The sequence below is a fragment of the Rattus norvegicus genome, chromosome 7, assembly GCF_036323735.1.
Source record: "Rattus norvegicus strain BN/NHsdMcwi chromosome 7, GRCr8, whole genome shotgun sequence".
Lineage (NCBI taxonomy): Eukaryota > Metazoa > Chordata > Mammalia > Rodentia > Muridae > Rattus > Rattus norvegicus.
Genome location: NC_086025.1, coordinates 23,043,899 through 23,062,940, shown reverse-complemented (window position 1 = coordinate 23,062,940; position 19,042 = coordinate 23,043,899). Strand labels below are relative to the sequence as shown.

Genomic DNA, 19,042 nt, shown 5'->3' with positions numbered 1-19,042 from the left:
GCTTACCTATCTGCTGCTATGCTTCTCACCATGGCGGTCACAGACTTGCCCTGGGAAACCGTAAGCAAGCCTCTCTAGTCAAAGGCTTCCTTTTAGAAGCTGCCTTGACTCTTTGCACAAAAACAAAAGTAACTAAGACAGTGGGCAAAGGCACTGGCTGCCAAGTCTGCCGACCTGAATTCAATCCTCTGAACCCACACAGTGGAAGGGAATACGGCTTTTAACCTCCACCTGCAGACAGTGGCACACGCACACGCACACGCACACGCACGCACGTGCACACGCACGCACACACACACAAGCAAGTATGAATCCATTCTTTTTTTTTTTCTTTCTTTTTTCCTTTTCTTTTTTTCGGAGCTGGGGACCGAACCCAGGGCCTTGCCCTTGCTAGGCAAGTGCTCTACCACTGAGCTAAATCCCCAGCCCCGTATGAATCCATTCTTAAAGTAAGCGAACATGCACGGCTGGCCCAGGGGAGAGCCACCGTGAGTCATTACCTAGTTTACACAAGGTGTCACTGAGGCTTATGTTTAGTTGCTTCCTCACGAGCTTGCAGGTGGCCACAGAATCTGCCTTTTCCTTGATTTTTATTACTTGTTTGTAATATTCAATTGCTTGCTTCCTTTGAGATCTGGAAAACAGAAATTCCATTCAAGTACTGCACTGGAGAAATAGGACATACATTTGTTCGACAAACGGTCTCCAAGTGCTCGTCTTAAGATGGGGAGCAAAGAGTAAGAGTGGCCCTCTGGCTCCCTCAGTCAAGTGGTGGAAGATAAAGCAAGGTACACTTATGTAACGCTGATTGTGGGCTTTTTTTTTTTCCTTAAGGACAGTCTCAGGATAGCATCAAAACTCCATCTATATATAGTCAAGGAAGACCTTCAGCACCTGCCTCTCGTCCTAGGTTCTGGGATTGTAGGCATATTCCATTCCACACGGTTTTTTGCTGGGGATTGAACTAAGTCCTTCGTGCATGTTAGGCAGGCATCCTACCACGTTAGCCTCTTCCTCAATCTCTGCTGTTGCTGTTGTTCCTGGTGGTGGTGGTATTGTTATTAATTATTAGTATTATTGCAGTGCTAGGTATCAAAGCTAGGGCCTCTGTGGTGGTTTGAATGAGAAGAGTCGCCAGAGGTCCGTAAGTTTGAATACCTAGTTCCCAGTGGGTGGAACTCTTTGAGAAGGATTAGGAGGTGTGGCCTTGCTGGAGGAGGTGTGTCACTGAGGGCGGGCTTTGAGGTTTCTAGAGACTGGAATCATTCTTCTACTTTCTGATCAAACGTGAGCTGTCAACTGTTCCTGCTGCCATGCCTTTGCTCTACCACCACAGACTCCAGCCCTCTGAAACCCTCTTACGGCCCACCTCACCAAACAGCAAGTCGATGGGAGCACAAATGGTCAACACCTGTCCCATGTCAGTTATTCAGTAACAGAAACAGACCTTGAATCCAGCGGGAGACACAAGCCCAGCCACCACTTTACCTAGTTCCTCTCTTATTTGGACTAGTCTTCGCCTTTGAAGTATCAGCTAGAAAGGGCACAGGTGGATTTATACTCAAGTACTATAGATTACTGTTAGGCCTCAAGGAAACCCAAGCAAATGGCTGAGGTGCCTATTAACATATCAGAATGGACTCTGGCTGCCAGGTTCTCCCATTGTGGCAAGTACTTATTAAGAGTCCTGGCTCCCGGCTGGAGAGATGGCTCAGCTGTTATAAAAGCACTGACTGCTCTTCCAGAGTCCTGAGTTCAAATCTCAGCAACCACATGGTGGCTCATAACCATCTGTAATGGGATCTGATGCCCTCTTCTGGTGTGTCTGAAGACAGCTACAGTGTACTTACATATAATAAATCTTTTTTTTTTTAAATTAAAAAGAAAAGGTTCTCCTCAGCACCTCTCTCCCTGCCCCCTACCCTAAACCTCTCCAGCCCCTGAGCTTCCCTTCCCTTCCTTGCCCCCCGTGTCTCTTTCCTATATACCTCAGCCATCTTGGCTACATGCTTTCTCGGCTTCTTTCTTGGTCCTGCACTTTTGATTCCTGGTCCCCTCTCTTGTCCTGTCTCTTCTCTCCTCTTCCTCTCTTGACCACGCCCACCTTCCTCATGCCCCACCCCCTGTCTTTCTCCTCTCGTGGTCTGGTTCAGTCTGGACACCTCCAGCTGCCTCTGGATGCACTCTCCTTCATATCTACAATAAAAACCTTCTCCACCAGGAGCGATCCTGCCCTCATTTTTATTCAGCTACCTTTAGGCATTCGTCAACTGAAGACAGAGGAGGGAGATGGTCTTAACCGGTAGGCACAATGTTTCTGTGCACTGTGTAAAGATTAACCTTGTGTTATTCAGATGCTGTCTGGATGTAATCCGGACAAGGCCTTGTAGTGCTGATTGGAAGAATCTCCCCTCGAATTTGTGTAAACATCGCTCTGCATTTGTTCTTTTACTTGTCAATAACAACTGGCAGGCCAATAACTAAGTAGAGGGGAGAGTCAGCAGCTAGGGGATGGGGGGGGGGAAGAGAAGGTGGCGGGGAGGGAAGCAGAGGCCACAAGGACAGGGTCCTGGAGATACCTTGGGAAAACTCCTAGAGCAGAGAGAGCCAGATCAATACTAAGTGCAAGTACCTCAGGGATGTTGGCTGGGAAGTGGCTAGATTAGCTTAGAGAATTAGAATAGATTAGTAAGTGCTCAGATGGTGTGGTGTAAAGCCTATCAAATAAAATTTATAGTCGTCTAATTTATTTGGAAGCTAGCCAGGATAAACAAGAAATGGCTACTAATAAAATTGCTTTAACATTAGAGAAAGTGAAAGACTAGGACACAGGAGGGGGAGAGACAGGCAGGGGGAGGGGAGGAGGAGGGGAGGGAGGGGGAGAGGGAGGGGAGAAGGGCAGAGGAGGGGAAAGGGGAGGCAGAGGAGGGGAAGGGGAGAGGAAGGGAAGGGGGGAGGGAAGGGGAGGGGAGGAGAGGAGGGAAGGGGGAGAGGAGGGAAAGGGGAGGGGATCTCTGAACCCTAGCCACAGTTCACAACTGAGCAGAGCAGCCCTGGACACTGTCAGCTGACTCTGACTCTACTGTGACAGGGAATGCTGGGGGGGGGGGGGGCAGCAAGCCTGCAGCTAACTCTCAGGCTTCACAAAGAAACTCCTCCCACACTAGCCTGCAGCCAGCAAAAACAGATCTAGACCTGCTCACATCAGGGCCCAGTGAGGATCCCGACTACCCTCTTCTCTACCCAGGGAGAGAGGAGCCTCGGACAGGGCCACATCTCAAAGCCTGCTGAAGTTAGGGGACTGGCAAGGGGAGCCTGACCTGAGGCGTGGGGCTCTGGCCTTGGTCACACAGTCATACAGAACAGTAGGATGGGGTCCCACTGACAGCAGCCAGGGTGAGGCCTTCACAAAGCCTTAATGAAGTGCACCGCTCACAAGCCCCGTTAACACTCACGGTGAGAGCCTTGGACTCCTGTCTTTACCTGCTGCCTAAGCCCCCAACTGTGTAGACCCAGAGTTTTCAGAATGCCTTGTAGTAGATGCTGTGACAAACACAGCAGGGCAGGGCCTTCAGGAAGGGTGCACTCCACTCAGTTGATGAGCAGGACTAGAGACAAAGCAAGGTGGCCCTATGGGTCAATGCACACCCCAGACGTTAGAGAACTGGGAGAGAGACACGTTCCTTGAAAGTCGGTAGAAACTTACTTTTCATTTTCTCCTAGAAGAAAAAATAGCAAATCTGCTAAGAATTCCATGATTTCTCCAACTAGTATGTTTTTATTGCCAAATAGCCGTCTTCTGATATTTAAACACTCTTGAAACTTGAGTTTTGCAAGGGCCGCGTTTCCAGAAGCCAACCTAAGAATGGAACACAGGCCTGTGGTTTACGAGGCAAGGAGAATGCTTCTAGTAAGTGATTCGCACTCACTGGACAAGAAACAGCACTCATAAAACCCGGGGGGTGCAGGGGGATCAAGACCCTCAAAAGCACTGAGAAGTGTATGTGTCTGTCTGTGCGCCTGTGTCCCTCTGTGTGTATGTCTGTGTCTATGTCTGTATGTCTATGTCTGCGTGTCTGCCTGTCTGTGTGTGTCTGTATGTGTCTGTGCCTGTCTGTGTGTCTGTGTCCCTCTGTGTGTATATGTCTGCATGTCTATGTCTGTTTATCTGTCTGTGTGTGTCTGTATTTGTGTCTGTGTATATCTGTGTGTCCCTGTCCCTCTGTGTGTGTGTTTGTGTCTATGTCTATATGTCTATGTCTCTGTGTGTGTCTGTCTGTTTCTGTCTGTGTGTCTGAGTCCCTCTGTGTATGTGTCTGTCTGTGTGTCTGTCTGTATTTGTGTCTGTGTATGTCTGTGTGACTGTGTCCCTCTGTGTGTGTGTGTATGTGTCTGTGTCTGTCTGTGTGTCTGTGTCCTTCTGTGTGTGTGTATGTGTCTGTGTCTGTCTGTGTGTCTGTGTCCCTCTGTGTGTGTATGTCTGCATGTCTATGTCTGTGTGTCTGTCTGTGCGTGTATGTGTCTGTGTCTGTCTGTGTGTCTGTGTCCCTCTGTGTGTGTATGTCTGCATGTCTATGTCTGTGTGTCTGTCTGTGCGTGTATGTGTCTGTGTCTGTCTGTGTGTCTGTGTCCCTCTGTGTGTGTCTGTATTTGTGTCTGTGTCTGTCTGTGTGTCTATGCCCCTCTGTGTGTGTCTGTATTTGTGTCTGTGTCTGTCTGTGTGTCTGTGTCCCTCTGTGTGTGTATGTCTGCATGTCTATGTCTGTGTGTCTGTCTGTGTGTGTATGTGTCTGTGTCTGTCTGTGTGTCTGTGTCCCTCTGTGTGTGTATGTCTGCATGTCTATGTCTGTGTGTCTGTCTGTGTGTGTCTGTATTTGTGTCTGTGTATGTCTGTGTGTGTGTCTACATACATGAGCATGTGTGACCTGTGCCTTTAGGAAGGAGCAGTACCAGAGGTTCAGCAAAGCCTTGTGCATGCTAGCACATACTCTAGCACAGAGATACACTCACCTGACCCCAGAAATACCTGTACAAAGAAACCAGAGTAGTCAGGCAGCATCGAACGTGCCAATAATCCCAGCATGTGGGAGGATCATGAGTTCAAGGCCAGTTTAGGTTACATAGTGAATTTCACAGCCTGGGCTACTTGGGAATATCTTGACAGCAGAAGAAGAGGAAAAGAAGGAAGAGAAGGAGGACAAGGAGGAGGAGGAAGTGGACGAGGAGGAAGAAGAGTATGAAGAAGAGGAGGAGAAGAAACTAGAGCTCTTCTCAACCTTTGCTCTGTAGACATTTGGGTGGGATAATTCCTTGTTGTGGGTCTGCTCTATACCGTATAGGTAGCATCCCTGGCCCCCACCTCTAGATGCCAATAGAAGTCCTCCTGCCAGTCACGTTAACCAGAAAGATGTCCGGATTCTGCCCAAATTGCCTTGAGAAGGGCCCTGACCACCCTTGGCTGAGATGCTCTGTGCTGGGCAATGAGTTCTCCAGTGCTCGGCGTGGGACCAAATGAGCTAGGTGGAAGATGTGGTTACAGGTACAGATCAAATATTCATATGCTTTATGGAGACGGGTCTCCTGTTAGCCCAGACTGGCTGAGGATGACCTTGAATTCCTCATCCTCCTGTCTCTCCACCTTCCAAGCGCAGGGATTACAGGCATGAATCATTGTCCCCAATTTATGCTGTTGTGGGAATTGAGCCTGGGACTTCACACACGCAAGGCAAACACTCTACCAACTGGGCTACATCACCAGCCCCCCAAGCATATTAATAAAAAGAAGAAGAAGAAGAAGCTGCTTCAGAAAGCAAGAGAAACTGTCGCGCTTACATGAGAACACCTTCAGTATATCTCATGGTAGCCTGATCACGGGGGTTGTCCATCACGTACTTGGAGACTTCAGTGGCGTATTCCAGAACATGGTTTTCTTTTAAGAATTCCTCAGACGCCGATTTGGCCAGGTTATTCATCACTTTGACTACAGGGAATGAATGTTGACAAAGGGTACAGCGCCTAAGAGTCAACATCAACCTTAGTATCGTTTCTTCACCAGGCCAAGGACCAGGGTTTCTCTGGACACATCAATCACTGATCTACACTGAATAGGGTTTGTTTCCATACAAAACATCTGTATGCATGTGGCAGTCCAAGGACCAAGGTGACAACATTATGAACCTGAAGACTGGTGGGATGGCATAGGTACACATGAGCATGTAGGCCCACACGAGGAAGCCAGAGGATAGCTCTCAGTTTCATTCCTCAGCTGGCATCCACCATGATTGGTTGATTGGTTTTGGGTCTCCCAGTGGCCTGAAAATGACTAGCAAGCCAAGTTAGGGGGTAATGGAGCCTCAAGGACTCACCTTCTTCAGCATCGAGAAAGATTTCACGCCTATGTCAGCTATAATGCTCACCTTTTAACACGGGTTCTGCCTCTGCGTCCTAAGAGCTGGAACTAAAGATATGCACCACCATGTTTGGCTGCAAAAAGTTTTCTTTAAAATGACCTAGCCAGTCCCTTTCCCAGGGAGAGAAGGTCCCTGGCGCTGCTCTCTGAATTGGGAGAGGTGGAGTGGCCTCTGCGGGTGTCTGCCTACCTTTCTGCTTCATCAGTTCCTGGCTGATTTTGAGGTCGCTGAGTGTGAACCGCAGCAGATTTGACCAAGCTTTCTGAAAATACGTGAGTCCCTTCTGCATCATCCCGATGTCAAGATACAGTTCTCCAATGGCGTTCTGAGCCTTGAGGAGCATCTCTGTCATGGATGGGCTCTGTACAGAAACGAGAAAGGGAGCCGCTCCTGAAAACAGGTTGTTAGCCCCTAGTGACACCCGGAACATCACTCCTCAGAGAAATTTAAATATTTATCAGATAATTGGCTGTGATGAGACCTTTATTAGCAGATACAGCAAACTACAAATCCATTTTGGGCAATGTCTTTACCGATTACCTAGGAGTGTTAAAAACCCCCAGAGGAACAAGAGAAAGGTAAGGAACTTGGTGGCCTGAAGCTGCAGTCATAAATGATCTCGATGTCTGACCACTTGTTCTCTCATGGCTTGACACTTCCTGGCCTCCACTCTCAAGGACTCTTTGCAGTCTAAAATAGCTGCTCCATCTCCGGCTGTCACAGCCACAGCTGAGCTGTGAGAAAGGCAGGCATGTGGACCGAGTATGTATGTCCTCTCAGAGTCCCAGCACTCAGGGGAAACCTGGGAGGTTAGGAATGTGAGAAAAGAAAGGAAGAAAGAAAATGCCTTACAGCTGGATCCTGTGGAGACATTTTCTCTCTTTCTTCCTTTCTTTCTTTCTTTCTTTCTTTCTTATTATTTATTTATTCTTTCCTATTTATTTATTTATTCTTTCTTATTTGTTTGTTTGTTTATTTATTTATTTAGAAAGGGTTTCTCTATGTAGCCCTGGCTGTCCTGGAACTCACTCTGTAGACCAGGCTGGTCTTGAACTCTGAAGATCCACCCGCCTCTGCCTCCCTCCTGAGTGCCAGGATTAAGGCATACGTCACCATCATCCAGACTATAAAGCATTTTTTCTATCACTGTGGAGGGCCGAGCCTTTTATTGGTGGCCTTAGCCCTGGACTGGTGGTCCTCAGCTTCTGTAGGGGAACAGGGGAGCAAGCCAATAAACAGCACCCTCCATGGCCTCTGCACCAGCTCCTGCCTCCAGGTTCCAGCCCTGTGTGAGTTCCCGTCCTGACTTCCTTTGATGGTGAACTGTGATGTGGAAGTGTAAGCCAAATAAGCCGCTTCATCCCCAACTCACTCTTGGCTATGGCATCTCGTCACAGCAATAGGAAGGAATCCTGACTACAACACCCTTCATAATGCTCACATTCCTAACGACCCAGGCTTCCCTCCTAATGCTACCTCCCCCATTGCCCCCATCTCAGTGACAGTTTCTAGTGCTGTGATAAAACACTGTGACCAAAAGACAAATTGGGGAGGAAAGAGTTTATCAGGCTCATACGTCCAGATCACAGTCAGGAAGTCAGGACAGGAACTCACACAGGGAAGGAGCCTGGAGGCAGGAGCTGATGCAGAGGCCACGGAGGGGTGCTGCTTACTGGCTTGCTCCCCCTGGCTTGCTCAGAACCCAGGACAACCACAATGGGCTAGGTCCTCCCTCATTGATCACTAATTGAGAAAATGCCTTACATCTGTATCTTATGGAGGCTTTTCCTCAACTGAGGCTCCATTCTCTGTGCTGACTCTAGTTTATGTTAAGGTGACACACAAAACCAGCCAGTATACCCCCTTTCAGATAACTCTAGCTTTTGTCAAGTTGACATAAAACTAGCCTGAAAGGGAGGGGGGATGGGGGCTCTTCTAAAAGAGGCCCTAAGGCTAGAGAGATGGCTCAGTGGTTAAGGGTACTGATTGCTCTTCCAGAGGATTCAGGTTCAATTCCCAGCACCCACAGTTTACAACTATGTGTAACTCCAGTTCGAGGGGATCTGACACCCTCACACAGGCAAAACACGAATCCACATTAAATACATAAAAATAGAAAAATCTAAAGAGCCCCCAAAGTTCTCTTTCCCCTACATGACAACAGAGCCTAAACATGGTTGCCTACGAACCAGGATGCGAACCCTCACTAGACATCAGCTCCACGGGCAGTTCAACCTTGGGCTTCCAGTCTAGGACCATGAAGTAAGTGTCTGCCATTTAGTGCCTCAAACTGTGCCTATCCTAGCAACAAGGAAGGCATTCTAACAAAGCCCCTTTCTTTGGCCATCCAATCCCTAGATGATGGTCCTACACGACTGGAATTTCCCCCTAAGAACTTCATGCTGGAGGAGGGGAGAATGAAACCCTGGTGTTATCCAGAGGGAGCAAGAGTCCTGACACACAGTTCTGACCACCAGGCAGGCCAACTGGATTGGAAGCAATGCCAACTCTGCGATGGGCAAGACCACATCTCATCTAGGACTACTTAGGCATGCCTTGCACTCTCTATGGGAACCTAGGCCTCGTGTCAGGATCTGAGAGATGAACTTGGCACGACTGGACTTCTCAATGTCTCCTCTCCCCAGGATGGGCAGGCACACTGGATAAGTCTCCTATCCCTGTCCCTTGCTGTTTCTTAGAATCTGTTGTCTCATTAATCAGCACACTGAGGATGAGTGGCTCAACCTAGCTTGTTGGAGCTGCCAGGGCCCAGGCTTCGACCTAAAAACTCTAGAAAATTAAAACAAAAAAACAAAAAAACAAATCCAGCAGTTGAATTAAAACAAGAGGAAAACAAGGGAAACCTTCACTTCCTGGAACCCTTCACTTCCTGGAACCCTTCACTTCCTGGAAACCTCTCATCATTTCCATAGAGACTGCACTGGTCCCAACCTGGGTCCGCGCTCCTCTTCAAAAAAGCCTGGGCATGGAGTCTGCTTCCACACAGCCACCAGTCAGGATAGGACCTGCTCTGATGGAATGTACATCAGAGTAGCTCCTGGGAAATGACAGATGGTGCTGCTAGTCATTTTGCCTCCTTTGTTTAAAGACTCGTATATTTATTTATGTCTAGGTGAATGTGTCTGTGTGAACATACATTTCATATGTGCAGTGCCCGTGGAGGTAGACGCTTGTCATGTCCACCAGACCCAGTGTAATATAGGTGGTGTGGACCACAAGAAGACATGGGTGCTGGGAACCTAGCCTGTCCTCTTAAAGAGCAGTGAGCTCTCTCGACTACTGAGCCATCTCTCTGACCCCTTCATTTAAAAGATAACTTTATTGCCAGGCCTAATGGCCTTCATTCCCAGCACTAGGCAGGCAGAGACAGGCAGATCTGGGAAAATTCAAGGCCAGTCTGGTCTACATAATAAGTTCCAGGACAGCCAGAGCTATAAAGAGACCTTGTCTCAACAAAGTCAAAAGAATTTTAAAATGTATTTACATTTATTTGTTTGTGTCTTTATATGTATATGTGTGTATGTGTATGTTTGTGTGTATGTGAGTGTACATATATATGTATATGTGTGTATGCATGTATGTATATGTGCATGAAAGTTTATGTTATGCATGTATGTATGTGTGTATATTTGTGTATGTGTGCATATGTGCATATGCATGTGTGTATGTGTGAACATATATGTATATGTGTGTATGCATGTGTGTATATGTGTATATGTATGTGCATGAGTGTGTATGTACATTCATGGGTGTATGTGTGTATATGTGTGTACGCATGTGTGTGTAGGTGTGTATGTGTACATTCATGTGTGTATGTGTGTATATATGTGTATCCAAGTGTGTGTAGGTGTGTATATGTGTGTATTCATGTGCGTGTGTGTGTGCATGTGTGTGGGTGTGTATGGGTGTGTGTATGCATGTGTGTATATGTTTGTATCATGTGTGTACATGTGTGTGGGTGTGTGTATAACATGATGCACATGGGGTGATCAGAGACAGCTTGCCTTGCAGGAGACAATTCTCTCCTTCCATCATGTGAGCCCCAGGAATTGAACTCAGGGCATCAGGCTTGGCTGCGAGAGCCTTTACCCACCAGATTCCAAATGAACAGTGTTTCACCCACTTCCCTGTCGGGCCTCCCCTGGAGAAGAGGAAGCTTACCCTCCTCCCAGGACCTGCCCATGGCCTCAGTCTGCATGTCTGCCCCATGCTGCAGTCTCCTCAGTGTGCTGTGCAATCTGCCCTCTAGCAGGGTCCTTTCCTGCCCCACATAAACACACCTGTCCTGGATCAAACTTGACCTTTCCTTCTTTATTGAGAAGCTTCTCAAGCAGACCCCATGTGTGCATCTTCCCCATGGTTACATTGTTAAGACTCACTTCTTAACATCCTGCACCCCAGACCCCCACACACCCTTGCCTTCTCAGTGTCATCACAGACACCCACTTACCAGACCAAGGGGCTGCTGTCAGTCCTCATTTACATGTCACCTGACTCGTAATGTCATGATTACTTTACACTCAGTAAAGCCAAAAGTTTATGGTTCCGAAAAAAACACAATCAAGAAAGAATCAATCGCCAGGTAGTGGTAGAGCACGCGCCCTTGATCCCAGCACTGGGGAAGGCATCTCTGTGAGTCTGAGGCCAGCCTGGTCTACAAAGTGACTTCAAGGGCAGCCAGGGCTACAGAGAGCAACCCTGTCTTAAAAATAAACAAACAAATGGAAGAAAAAGTAAAAAGAAAAAGAATAATCAAACTTCCCCCATGTCTTCAGGAAAATGGCAACCAAGTCGCAGGCAACTATAATTCCACCTCCTCCCACAGTGACACCAACCTGCAGGTGTCCTTCTCTGCCGACTACAGTCTATTTGAAGTTTGGCATTATTGATGTACAATTGAGGTGTGGGTTAACACTGTAGCCTCCTCTCTGGTGAACAAATGCACTGACCCCCCCCACTTGTAAATGCACTGACCTCCACTTGTAAATGCATTGACTCCCCCCACTTGTAAATGCATTGACTCCCCCCACTTGTAAATGCACTGACTCCCCCCACTTGTAAATGCACTGACCCCCACTTGTAAATGCATTGACTCCCCCCACTTGTAAATGCATTGACTCCCCCCACTTGTAAATGCACTGACTCCCCCCACTTGTAAATGCACTGACTCCCCCCACTTGTAAATGCACTGACCCCCACTTGTAAATGCATTGACTCCCCCCACTTGTAAATGCACTGACCCCCACTTGTAAATGCATTGACTCCCCCCACTTGTAAATGCACTGACCTCCACTTGTAAATGCATTGACTCCCCCCACTTGTAAATGCATTGACTCCCCCCACTTGTAAATGCATTGACTCCCCCCACTTGTAAATGCATTGACTCCCCCCACTTGTAAATGCACTGACTCCCCCCACTTGTAAATGCATTGACTCCCCCCACTTGTAAATGCACTGACCCCCACCTGTATAGCAAGTTATAGAAGAACAAGGTCAATGGTGTCTGAAGGAACAAAAGAGGAATAAAGTTGGGAGGATCTAAGTTTTTTTCTCACTTTACCTGTAGCAACATGTCCTCGACACTCAAGAACAGCTTTTCTGCTTCGTTGATCTTGCCCATAAGCTTCAGGAAACTTCCGATAAAGAGTATCATTCTGCCTTTATCAGCAGCGGTGATCTCGAACAGACTGCACTCCAACACTGGGACAGAAAGAAAAGGAGAGAGGCCTGAAGCACACTGGGAAGGAACCCAGGACCTCTGCTAATCCTGCTACAGCTGCATTTCCCAGTGTGTGTGTGTGTGTGTGTGTGTGTGTGTGTGTGTGTGTGTGTGTGTGTGTGTCCTGTGTTGTTCTGGTCTGTGTGTGTGTGTGTGTGTGTGTGTGTGTGTGTGTGTCCCGATGTGTGTGTCCCGGTGTGTGTGTGTGTGTCTGTGTGTGTGTCTGTGTGTGTGTCTGTATGTGTGTGTGTCTGTGTGTGTGTCTGTGTGTGTGTGTCTGTGTGTGTGTGGTGTGTGTGTGTATGTGTGTATGTGTGTGTCTGTGTGTGTGTGTCTGTGTGTATGTCTGTGTGTGTGTATCCCGGTGTGTGTGTGTGTGTGTGTGTCTGTGTGTATCTGTGTGTGTCTGTGTGTGTCTGTGTGTGTCTGTGTGTGTGTCTGTGTGTGTGTGTCCTGGTCTGTCTGTATGTGTGTCCCCCGTGTGTGTGTGTGTGTCTGTGTGTATCCCCATATATGTGTCTGTGTGTGTCTGTGTGTGTCCCTGTGTGTGTCCCTGTGTGTGTGTCCCCGTGTGTGTGTGTCCCCTTGTGTGTATTCCTGTGTGTATATGTGTCCATGTATGTGTGTATGGGGGAGGGTTGCTCTTTTTTCTTTGTTTTTGTTTGTGACAGGTGTTTTAGGGTTTTTGGAGACAACACCTCACTCTGAAGCCCACATTAGCCCTGAACTCACAATCCCCCACTTTGCCCTCAAAGCTGGGATCACAGACGAATACCACCCTGTCAGGCTTCAATTGCTTCCTCAAGACACCAGCATCTTATTACAAATCTCGGCAAGTAGTTAAAATGACACAGTAGAGATCTAGAATGGTATTGTACAACCTTGCTGTATAAAGGTTGAAATCCAAAGAGCTCAATCCATGTATTGGATAGCGAATTTTTTCAGGAAAAAAGAGGGAAAATGTTTACATTCCTTATATAATTCTGCCTTCTATTACAACTATCTTGAATCGCTAGATTAAACAGAAAAAAAATGTTAGAACAAAATAGGAAACCTGGTCGGGGACACAGGCGGGCTTGTAATCCCTGCTTTTTCAGAAGACTGAGTTGGAAAGGTCCTGCCTGGGCTAACTCCTTTATCTTGGGCTAGTTTTTGCCTTCTGGAACAGCCACTCTGTATCTGAAGTAACACCTCGTGATGATACGTGAAAGCTTCTTAGAGGCTATTAACTGAGGAGAACACTAGCTTCCCCCAATGCAAGAACTGCGAGTGTCAACGGATAGCATCCTAGGCCTAGCACACAGCTCCCCTCATCTCATTGTGCTTGCCTCTCTGATGTACCAACCAATGCATTTTAAAACTTGCCTTGGTTTATGACTTTGTTCTGTAAAACCATAACAGCTTCATAAAACCACTCTTACATTGGAACATGAAAAGTAGGGAGATCTAAATCTGTGTCGCCAGGTCCTAGCCACTCAAAATGGCTCCAAAATAAACTCTCTCACTTCCTTTACGGTGAGAGCTGTAGGTGGTGGCACACACCTTTAATCCAGGACTTGGGGGCTCTGTGAGTCTGAGGCCAGCCTGGTCTACAGAGAGAGATCCAAGACAGCCCAGGCTATGAAGAGAAACCCTGTCTCGAAAAACCAAAAGATGAGAGCTGTGGTTTTTATCCTGACACATCCACTCCTGCTTTTACTGGTCACCTCGGCACCATAAGTAATTCAGAAAACCATCGGGAACCCTGCCTCCCACACCACATCTTCACCTTCACAACTCAGCACCACACGGAAGAGACGAGAAAACAGTTTTCCTCATTCTAAAACTGACTGCCATTCTCCAATCTCGTCTTTTGAGAGTATTCAACTTCACCTCATAATAAACCCTATTTACACACACACACACACACACACACACACACACACACACAGTACAATTAGTGTACGCAAAAAAGTACAAAGACATATAGAGTATGCAGAACAGCACCAAAGATCATGTCTATTACAGTGTGCACTTCCAACTTTCCTGTGTCTGATTAGTGTAATTACACATGTGTGAGCACACACACACACACACACACACACACAGCTTTAAAAATTGAATTGAGATCATTCCCCAAATGCCACACATTTGCATTCTTTAAAAATCAAACAAAAATCACAGGGTGGGGGCTGGAGAGACGGCTCAGTGATTTGGAGTCTCTTCCATAAGACTTTAGGATTGTGAGTAAGATAGGAAAATGAAGGTAAAGATACAAGGCTTCATGACAGCCTTGACAGATGACTGTGGATCCCGACCGAGGAAAGGAGGACCTGCTGGAGGTGTGACACTGGATGTGGCAGACTTTACAAAGTCAAATCTCAGAACTGGGCCAACTAAACCCGAGGGACGAGGAAGAGGGAGGTGTCAAACAATGCTACAAAGGTCAGGACTCTGCACAGAAGCCCCAGGCAGGGTCCAGAAGAACACATGGAGCGTTTGTTCAGATGGCTTCACCACAGAGTCCTGTGGATGCCCTCACCTACTCCAAAGGGATACACTGGCCTTGGCTCTTCTGCACTCAGAAAGTCTCCACTGAGATGCTAAGGGACTTTCTCCAGAGCTCTCCAGTCCCACAGGCCCCTCTGCCACCAGGAAGGAGTTTTGTCCCACCCGGGAGAACTGACCTTTCTCCCGCTAGCTCTCAGCTTCCTGTGAGAGAGTGAGTGTCTGATCTCCTGTAACATACGGCATTCTTAAGAGTATTCCTAGGGGGTTGCGGATGAATTCCAAGATTAAAGGGGTATCTGCATAATAATAAATCAGCAAAGGCTACATGTTCAAGACCTGATGCAGGGAGGGTAAAGTTCAAGACCCTGGGGATCTCGCCCCCCCCCCCTGGAGACTCAGCTTCCTTCATTTCAATCAGGACTTGACTAGTACTATTGTGCCTTCCAAAATGATGCGTGTATACAATCCATGACCGTCTGGCATTTCATACACCTCAGCGACGGAAGTCTGAAGTAATAGGGCTGAAATTTTGAGTAACATCCACCCGACTATGCAACGAGGTCATGGTCAACCTGTCTTGCAAACAAAGGAAGAAAAGAAGGGATCAGATCCCTGGGATTTCCAGACTGTAAGCCGGCAGGACTCCATCCGCCTGTTCACCGCTGTGTTTGTGAGACCGTGTTCAGGGGAGGTGCTTGGCTAACCTACTGTAAGAATGAAGGATATTGTCACTCTGGATAGTAGGCTGGAAGTAGAGGATGGGGAGGAGGGATGAGCAGGCAAAGGCCTACTTATGGGAGACAGGGGTAAAAATACTGTCCAGAGTGTTACCCAAACCCGAGAATGAGCAGAGAAAGAGCAGTTCTCTGCTTGGCCCAAGACCGCCTTCAACAGCAGCACTGTCAGGCTGGGTCATGGAAGGAGGAAACGCAGTCGACTACAGAGGAAGTAGCCACAGCTGGGTTTAATGTACTCCTGAGAGGAGTCCCTGACTGGCTGATTAGTTTCAGCACTGTGGAGAGGCAAGAATACTGCAGTCCACCAGCTAATCCTGTGATCTTGGCCTAGTTCTTGCCCTCCAGGAGAGCCATTCCCTGCCCACCTCTGTGTCTGAACTAGCATCTTGTGAGTAATAGATTAAAATCTTTCACCATCTATTAACTTGGCAGACCTCTAGCTTCCACCAATCTTAAAGCAAAGATTCAGCGGATAGCATCTTAGGCCTGCAGAAAAGCTCTCCCCAGCCTCTCTGATGTATTTTAAACTTGCCTTGATTTATGGCTTTCTTTGTTCTGTAAAACCACCAAAACTTCATAAAGCTGTTTCTGCATTAGAGCGTGAAGTTTGGGGTAACCTCAATCTGCGTTCCCCGGCCAGGTCACTCAAGACGGCTTCGGGACAGACTGTCATTCCTTTGTAGATGAGGGAGGGTGTGGGTCGGAGGCATGTTGTTGGCCTACCTGAGAGCGTGGTCCGCTTCTTGAGTTTCTGGGAGTCTTCCGCTTCTATCTTGGCAGCCGAGAGCAGAAAAGCCTCCAATACGTCACTGCCGGCTTCCAGTAGCACATCCCAGTAGTGGACAAGGTGCAGCCTGGTCCACAAACTCGGGTTTTGGATTTTTGATATGAAGTCTGTGATGCTTGTGACACACACAATCACGTGAGTTACTTTGGCTGAAGGAAGTCACTCTTCCACTTCCCACTTTTCACTAGACTAGCCGTAACCGTTTATTGATTTTTTTTCTCCCAAGCAGGATCTCATATATTCCAGACCAAGGAGGACCTTGAATTTCTGCTCTTCCTGCCTCGGTCTCCCAGATGCTGGGATTACGTATCTGTGTCACCATGCCCAGTTTAAGTGACCAAACACAGGGCTTTGTGTATGACAAGAGTCTCAGCCAGGCAAGCATTCTGCCAACTGAGCTATATATACCCCATGACACATAAGCGCTCTCTCTTTCTCTCTCGTTGTCTGTATGTCTGTCTGTCTGTCTGCCTGTGTCCCCACCCTTGGCTCTTACATTCTGCCTGCCCTCTCTTCCATAATGTTCCCAGAGCCTTAGAGAGCTTGCCCTACAAACTTCTTACAGGTTTGGTTGCCACCAGACAAAGGTGAGCCTTCACTCTCCCACCGTGAGAGCCAGTTCACCCCCACCTGCTCAGAACACCGCTCCCCTGAGCAGGCTCCTTGGCTCTACCACCAGGCAACGGGGTCCCTTCAGCCCTTGAGCCTGCAGTGTCACGTTGAAGCATGGTACCCCCGGTTACCATAATTGTCTAGCTCCACATCCCCACACCCTTCCCCTCAAGAAATGGAAAGCTTAGAAGGAAGAGCTTCGGGCTATGTCTTAATCCAGGGCCGAGACAGGGTGACCTCAATAAACTTGCTGAATTAATGCAAATGGGCAGAGGAAGGAAGCAGGGAAAAGAGTGGGGGGAGCAAGAGAAGAGTGGACCAGGAAAAGCAGGGCGGAAGCGGCAAGCACCAGCATGAACTCCCACCCCCCCACCCCCCCACCCCCACCCCCCCACCCCCATCTATCCCTCTTGTCTTCGGAATGCCTGGAGGAGTGTGGGGGGGGGTGAAGGAGAGGCAGATCAAACAGAGCATCTTGGGGGAGCCACCCACCACGAAAGCGGATTCCACACTGAGGTCCCACACATGCATAAATGAACGAGCTGCTCAGGGAAGCCATGTTGCTAATGTGACGTCAAGATTCCATGGAAATCGAGCAGGACTTACATGGGGCTCGTGATGAAGCCACACAGGCCTTCCCAATACCCACTCATCTTCATGTGCCACGGTAGCTCCTGATACACTCTCCAGAAGATGGTTTGCCGTTGGAAGTACTTCATCAGGACCTGGTGGAAGTGTACCTTCTTGTGATTCGTGCTGTTCTGGGACACATTTGGATTGCTCTCTCTCACCGAAATGGTTACACCTATTTCAAAACCAATTGCAGCCTCACAGTTCTGACATGTATGAAAATACAATCACAAAAATATGGCAACTCTGTATCTTGGTGTCTTTGAAAGTGGCTCGCACAGGGCTGGGGCGGTGGCCCAGTAGGAAAGTTCTTGCTGAACAAACCTCAGGCCTGGAGTTTGAGTCCCCAGCACCCATATAAACACCAGGCAGGTGGGACGGTTCACCCGTAATCACAGCACTAGAGAGGCAGAGAAAGATCAATCTGGAGCAGGCTAGCTGGCCAGCTAGCTAGGCTGGCAGATCCATGAGTTCTGGGTTTAAGTGAGAGGCCCTGCCTCAATACATAATGTGAAAAGCAGTTAAGAAAGACATCTGATATCAACCTCTGGCCTCTGCACACATGTATACACACCTATGCATACACACCTGCACACACCCATGCAGACACGCAGCCGCAAATGCACATGACCAAAAAAAAAAAAAAAAAAAAACGTATCTTATGCAACATTCTGTTTCCTCCAGAAAGCATTTTTATGATTAGGGGTAAGTGTATGGACTTTTCATATTGAGTTTCCCTCCCCAACTCCCACAAAGAAACACTTTGGATTGTTTTCCTATTTTCTTGTTTTTGTTTGTTTTGTTTGTTTTAAGAATCAAATTGGAGGGCTGGAGAGATGGCTCAGCAGTTAAGAGCACCGACTGCTCTTCCAGAGGTCCTGAGTTCAATTCCCAGCAACCACATGGTGGCTCACAACCACCTATAATGGGATCTGATGCCCTCTTCTGGTGTGTCTGAAGTGGTGTGTCTGAAGACAGTGACAGTGTATTCATATACATAAAATAAATTTTAAAAAAGAAAAGAAAACACACACATGATCATACACTTTTTAAAAAGAAAGAACCAGGGGTTGGGGATTTAGCTCAGTGGTAGAGCGCTTGCCTAGCAAGTGCAAGGCCCTGGGTTTGGTCCCCAGCTCCCAAAAAAAAGAAAGAACCAAATTGGAGAATGACGGGATAGAAGGAATAGGAAGGTAGTTAGAGATATAAAAATATTAGTTATTTTTATTTTATGTGTATGGGTGTTTGGGCTGCATATACGTCTGTACGCCACATGTGTGCAGTGCCCATGGAGGTTAGAAAGGAGAATCAGATCTCCTGGAACTGAAGTCCCGACAGCTGTTAACTGCCACACGACTGCTGGGAGTCAAAGCTGGGTCCTCTTGAAAGAGCAGCCATGGTTCTTAACCACTAAGACATCTCTCCAGCCCACTTCTCTATTTTGAGTATACAGGATGGCTGCTGCCCAAACACACTTGCTAATGTGTGAGGGTGAGCATTTTGGAGACCTGATTCTTCTTCTTAGACCTCCTAAGGGCCCGGTGGTTGCTGAGCAAGCAAATGGGAACGTGGTGCTAAAGCTAATTACTGCGTGTTCCTCCCTAAAGGGGGGTGGTTCTGACAGGCTGCATCACTC

At 47.7% G+C, this 19,042-nt stretch overlaps 1 protein-coding gene across 10 annotated transcripts in view; it reads right to left on the bottom strand.

The window, feature by feature from the left end:
* Ttc41 (tetratricopeptide repeat domain 41) overlaps nt 1–19,042 on the bottom strand; it is a 63,277-nt gene that overhangs the window by 12,775 nt on the left and 31,460 nt on the right. For 6 of the 10 annotated variants that reach the window (XM_039079430.2, XM_039079429.2, XM_039079432.2 and 3 more), the window contains 7 exons: nt 17,383–17,581; nt 16,101–16,279; nt 11,992–12,131; nt 6,600–6,771; nt 5,833–5,980; nt 3,707–3,859; nt 501–634 (listed from right to left, as the gene is read on the bottom strand). In XM_039079430.2, coding sequence (XP_038935358.1) covers nt 501–634; nt 3,707–3,859; nt 5,833–5,980; nt 6,600–6,771; nt 11,992–12,131; nt 16,101–16,279; nt 17,383–17,581 — 1,125 coding nt within the window. Of the gene's footprint in view, nt 1–500; nt 635–3,706; nt 3,860–5,832; nt 5,981–6,599; nt 6,772–11,991; nt 12,132–16,100; nt 16,280–17,382; nt 17,582–19,042 lie in introns of those variants that run through there. The other 4 variants (XM_063263760.1, XM_039079434.2, XM_063263761.1 and 1 more) reach the window with 2 other exon arrangements.